Raw genomic sequence first — 6,495 nt, 5'->3', positions numbered from 1 at the left:
AATCAAGGCTCCTTGTCCATGTTTAGTATTTCATTCTATTTCTTCTAGCACAGCAAGCAGAAAAGAGGGCACAAAACCATTCAGGCTACCTCTGCTATATTAGATCCAGGCACAGAAGATGAAGCTCTCTCTAAACCAAGTCAACTAAACTTGTGCTGTATGTACATGGATGTTTGTAGTGTTCTTGGTATAACATGAAACTCCTAAACTAAGAACTACTAAACAAAAAATTGCATCTCAAGTGACCACTTCAGAATGTTTCAGCTCCCAGCACAACTTTTTCTTTCCTTAAAACTATGAACCCCTTATTTCCTGATCGCCAGAATCATCACAGGTGGGAAGTTTCATGGCACATGATTAATACCCGGGTTTGTAAGTCTACATTGCCTACTGAATAAACTTCCCAGTGAAAAAAGCAGGCTTCAGTTGCATTAGATCAACTTTAGCAGCTAGCAAGTGTGAAGGAGTTTATAGACATGTTTAATAAGGCAAAAGATTTCAAGGTCATCTTTTCTGACCTATTTTCTTCATTGTGTACTAAATAGGCTTTATTTCATGGACTTCAAAAAATTCTATTATTCTTAAAAATATTTTAAATCAGAGCAACAGCTGCACTATATATTTAAACAGAGAATTTTTTTTTCTTTTTTTAACACTTAAAGTGGCTTAATAAGGTAGCTTAAGAGAGCAATATGCAGAAAGTCACACATAATTTGCACTGACTTGGAGATAAAGCAGACAAACTTACCTTCTGAGAGTGGAAACTGTCCCTTGAACACTAACTCCTCCTGTTTTCCCCACAGGTGCTACATTTGCATCACTGCTCATTGTTCTACAGTGACAACAGAATATACATTGCAGAAAGCAGAGCTCCACAACAGAGTGAAAATCTGCCTATGAGCAAAAATAAATGTGTAGTAGCAAGATGTGTTGTAGGACAGGTTGGTTTCAGGAGTGCCTAGAAACAAACCTACTTGTACCAGCCCTGAATTTGGCTCAAGTTCTTTAAGAAGGACTAATTTGTCTCCTCCAGCAGCAGCCTTGCACAAACACAGTTTGAATGGAGTAAAAAGGAAGATAGGAAGTATAAGTACATTTTAGTTGTGACAGGCTTTACATTCAGCATCTACTACATTTACAGGATGTCATCTATATGCATGATAGAAAAAGCATTTGCATTTAAGTTTAATTCAGAAATATTTGTGTGCCACTATAATTGAATTCTGTTCCCAAGGATTATTGTAATACCATTCCTTCCTGCTTACCCACATCAGACCTCCTCTGATTCCTTGCATTTAAATAAGCTTCAAGTCTTGCTCTCTATATTCTTCTATTACTTATTTCTGTTACATAAACACCCAAAGGTCCCAGTCAGAATTTCAGCTCCTGCTCTTCTAGCAGTTCACAAGATAACACATACTGACATTCCCTGTCCTGGAGGGTATCATGTGTCCATCACTGCAATCTAGCAGGTGGCAGTATTCACAATGTCAGGAAGGGTATTTGAATAACAGAGATTTCTGCTGTGACCAATGTGTAGTCATCATACTTTCCCATGACCTCTTATATTCCTGTATGTCATTTACTTTACTGTCTTCTACATGTAAACCAATGTCAGCGTTCTACAGCTAACAGCTGAACTATACAGTTGTACCTTCCAAAACTGCACCAAATGAACCTGGATGGCTACATTCAGTTTCATACAAATCAGTCCTTGTCACAAAGGAAGCTAAGGGTCAAACAACTTATTAAGGAAAAGATATTAGAACTATATTTATAAAAGTTTGATAGATTGACCACCACTAATAATATCACAGAAACAAATACAGAAAAACAGTATTAAAAATTATTGTAGATCAACTAATTTATAATTTCCTATGACTTAATTCTAACTTTTATTTCTAAGAAATTAAGCCAGTGGATTTAATGAAAAGCTCTGATGAAACTGTGGTGTAATCTTAAAAATATTCCAGGAACTTGTGTCTTAACAGAGGTTTTCACCTTGTTTTGTTTGGGTTTTTTCCGTTATTTTTAAGTTCAAACAAGGGGGTTTAAGGTTTATTTTTTTAGCAAAAAACCAGATTAATCTACAAAGTAATAAAATACTTTGGAGTTACTTTAAGTAGTTTATTCTGTCTTCATACAGCTGGTTAGAACAGGCCAACTGACTCCAGCTTGTCATACAGGAGACGTTTTTAGCATAATTATTAAAATTAATATCAGGATAATTCTGGTATTATAGTAGTCAGAAATAGATGCATGACTAAATATATGAGGAATTGTATCTTTATGGGTATAGATGCAGGCAAATAATATATGACATGAAACAGAATGCTATGGTAAGCAGATGTTCACAGGGTAAAGTCCATCTGATGTGCAGTAACTTGCTACACAACTATTAATTTTGTCACAGAACTATTATTTAGCACAGCAAAGACAACTAAAAATATTACCCAAGGTTTTCATGCAACTAAAAGTTCACCAATTTATTTCTCTTATTAAGAGTAACAGTCTGAAACATTTTACATTAATTTACAGTCATGAAAAAGATCCTTATGCTTATCTCACATAGGTGACATTAAGTCATCTAGTTAACACTAGTTATTATTTCAAAAGTTAAATCCTGTTTTATAAGGTTAAACATTTTTGAATCATTTGTTGCCAAAAAATAACATCAGTCTACAACCGCACAGAAAGTAGAAATTAAAATTTCTACAGAGCCACTACCATCACTATGAAGATATAATGCCAAGTGTTACAACATTCTGCAACAATTATCAATTCTTCGAATATTTAAGATGGCAAAACTTCCCTCTTCACTTTTTACTGCACACACAGGATCTACAGTAAAAGGGGAAATTTTGATTCATAATGTTAGATCAAGGGTAAAAGAAGTGCTTCCGAGTCATTTAGTTTTTATGCAGAAAATGAACAGGGCTGTGGAGCAAAAAGGATTCTTCTTCAAGAAAAGGCAGTTTTTTCCCCTCAGCCTTGGACTGTACACCACACTGATACACTCCTTCCACAGACAACAATGAAGATGGCCTGTGCACACAGGGGCAACAGAGAAGTGTAGTCGAGAGCCACTGTACAGCCCAAAGGCAAGATGCTGGTCCCAGAGCCGCTGTGCAGAGCTACGACAGTGTGCTGACAAGAGAAGGTGCAGTGCAATGAACCCAGAGCTCAAGTCAGTAAAAAAGACAGAGCAAAAAAAGCCAATTTCACCAATTAAAATATTTGGATGTTTCACAACTTTTGTTTTCCTGAACCCTCGTTGAAACCAGTCGCTCTGATTTGTGTGTCACTTAGCAATACAAAACAGAAACGTTCAGATCTGTAGCCTTCTTGGGAGGGAACAGAGCAAGAACTGGCTTGCCTCCCTTGGCAGAGAGCACACAGACCACAGCAAAGCCACTCTGCTGGGCTTGGCCCAGAAGCTGCCACACCATGGTCCCCTCCTCCCAGGGCCCCACCAGCAGGCCTGTAACTCACCCGTGTGCTCAGAGCAGAACTGCAGCATCTCACCCATTTGAAAATGCTCCATTGCCACACAGAGATGGTTGGTGGGTCATTGTGACTCACGGACACGCTGCATCTGCCATGGGAAGCCATGAACAGTAGAGAGGTGGGGGCTGTGCTGCCAGAGGGAAACCATCTTGAAATACCTTCCCGGGATTTCACCCAACAGTACATCACAGATGTAGCAAGCCTTTCTCAACACCCTTCCTCTTGTTTTGGCATCCCTTAGCCATTTCTCTCACTGATCACTCTGCCTCATACCTTCGTCCAGATAACCCCTGTCCTCCCTCCCCACAAAGGCAGCAGGGACCCCGTTCAGGATGAAGCACACCAGCCAGGAGCACACAAGGACTTGGGCTCCCTCCCCTCTGTTCTGCTAATTCCCCCCCCCGCCTCCCTCCTCCCCCCCAGGCCTGTTTACTCCCCTTGCTGCAGGCCCGGCAGCCCCGCTCCTGGCATGGGCACTCACCACCCTGCCACAGAAACCCACAAGCAGCTCTTCAGCTGGAGCAGGAGCCCCAGTGCAGCCAGCCAGGACACAGTTCTGCCCCTTGGCTGCAAGACAAGCCATTTCCCTCCTCCGCCCAGACCATGGTGATTCTTTTAGGGCAGCAGCAAGAGGAACACAGCATCACATCACCCCACCCTGAGAGGCTCTGCTCCCCAGCTGTGGCCTAGGGCCACTGCCCCCTCCCATCACACCATGACCAAGTCATGTCCTTACCACATGACAGGCTGCACTGCCTCACAGGCCACAGAACAGGGCCGCCACAGCACGACACCTCAGCGAGGCAGCATTTGGTAGTATTCATTTGCTCCTAGCCGTGTAGGGAAGAGATTCAGACCCTGGCTCTGGATGAGGGTTTCATCTATCACACTGTGGACGTGTAGCATTATTCACATACAACAGTTACATACCACATAGCAATGCAATGAAACCCAGGGAGATCCGACTCCACACCCTAGGAAAGGGAGCATTTGTCCTGGCTATACTGCAAAATTTCAGTACCTTTCCTCAGGGGCACACAAAAAAAGCTTGGCACCCACTGCACCACTCGGCACTGCCAGTGACCGAAAGAGAGAGCCTGTAAATCCCCCTCCACATGAACGGGACTGCAGCCGCCTCCCTACAAGGCAGAAGGCCCAGAATGTACATTACACTGATAAAATGGTTTGCACGGCCAGAGGACAGTGATGTAATGTAAGTGTGGACAGAAAATCACTGAGACGACATTCTGATCAACATAATTCTCCCTACAGGCCCTTTCAAACTAGCCTTCTCTCACATCAGAAACACAACCTGAGGAAAAGGACAGAGTTTGGGAATCTTGAACAACATTTGACATAGACAACTCTTGCAGCCACAGTCCGGTTAAGGAATACCTTTGTACATCTACTTCTCTCCAGCAAGACAGGAAAAGCACCCTTTCTCTGCTCAACAAAGTCACTGCAGGGTGCTCAGACAACGTAAGGAATATACGGATTGAGGCTCGTATAAGAACCTTATAGAGGTTTAGACAGTGATGTACAAGAGCATAATCTATACAAAGCCTGCATTTAAAATGGGGCTTGTGTGTTCAACTGCAGGTGCTCAGAGGACAGAATTTTATACTACTTGGAAGAGCCAATGTCTCATGCTGTCCCAGGCCTATGCACAGGGAAAGCACCAGGATTTAGCAAAGGATCTGTTCTGTTGTAACATGGGCAGCCAGCTCAAAGTGGAAGTGTCCAGAGGATCAGGGTCTGTTTTCCATTACTGTGGTGCCCTGGTTTTATTCTGGTATCACTCCATTTAAACCAATACATCATTAGCATGAACACAGTGTGATCCAGACCCAGAGCATTCAAGCTAATAGTCAACCTTTTGCTTATTCCTCCATGTGCTTCATACAACGTATAGTTCAGAAAAAAATATTACACCTTGTGCAATTCTTAGACCTGCTGGCTTCACTAAAACTAATACAATCTCGGCTCTGAATTTCCTGCATAGCAAAAGTTAAGAGAGACACCAATCTTATTCTCACTTTCAGTGAGATCAGACATGAACGCAGCTTTGTTGAGGTAAGATGCATTAATGGCAGACCAGAGTCCATCCCAAACCACACTACTTAGCCTGTCTGTCTTCATTAGTTTTTAGAGTTACTGATGAAGCAACAGGGCAGATGTCTACAAACTTCTGCTTGGCACCATTCAGTTACAGAAATTATGGGCAGTCTCCAATTCAAAGACTCATGAAGTATGGGTACCCAAATGGTATTATCTGGAAAGGAATCAAAATTCTGTTCATCAAAATATTTGTATTAGCTGAGAAAGCCAAACTCTGCCAAGAATGGAGCTGGCAATCTTCCCTGGAGTTTCTCTGCCAGTGTGTAAAACACAGAAAGCAGCCCCACCTACCACAGCCCCTCTGTGCATGCCCAGGGCTGGTTAGTTTTTTTAAGTACAGTGCCAACTATTTGTAAGGCCTCAAAAATCTGGAAACTTTAGAGCGCAGCAGCCGAATGAAGGATCTTGGGAACATCTCTCTTGACTCTTGGGCTGTGTACTTGAAGTAGTTCTGTGGATGTGCCAACACGTCAAACAATGCTTTTATCAGTTTCTTGTCCTAGAAAAAAGAAAGCAGATTTTATAGTAATTCCACAGAAGAGAGGGTCAGTATTACCAAATCTTAATGACTGATTAACTCCTAAAAGATTATGGGCATTTTACTTTTCAATTAATAATGTTTCAGGGGCTCAGAAACTAGTGGAGCAAGGCTGACATTCTTTATCGTTAGCAGCACCAGGATTTTCACCCTCCTCATACTTCCAAGACAGCAAAAGGAAAAACAAAACAAAACACAAACCAAACACACTGGATCGGTATCCAGAAAAAGAAATATTTACTTGGGATGACATCCACTCAACTTGCCCATGCAACTGTCCCCTAACCAAGGTCAGAGAAGTGAAATGCACAAAAGAGAGCACAAAAATGCAC

At 41.9% G+C, this 6,495-nt stretch overlaps 1 protein-coding gene across 1 annotated transcript in view; it reads right to left on the bottom strand.

Annotated features, from left to right (window-relative positions):
• Positions 1-3,940: 3,940 nt before the first annotated feature.
• The window catches only part of SCUBE2 (signal peptide, CUB domain and EGF like domain containing 2), a 44,474-nt gene continuing 41,919 nt past the window's right edge, over positions 3,941-6,495 (bottom strand). Inside the window, exon 23 of the mRNA XM_074918641.1 lies at positions 3,941-6,124. Coding sequence (XP_074774742.1) covers positions 5,972-6,124 — 153 coding nt within the window. The 3' untranslated portion in view covers positions 3,941-5,971. The remainder of the gene's footprint in view (positions 6,125-6,495) is intronic.

This window comes from Athene noctua, chromosome 14 (genome assembly GCF_965140245.1).
Source record: "Athene noctua chromosome 14, bAthNoc1.hap1.1, whole genome shotgun sequence".
Classification (NCBI taxonomy): Eukaryota; Metazoa; Chordata; class Aves; order Strigiformes; family Strigidae; genus Athene; species Athene noctua.
Note: the sequence above shows the minus strand (reverse complement) of the source record. Positions and strands in the feature narration are given on the sequence as shown.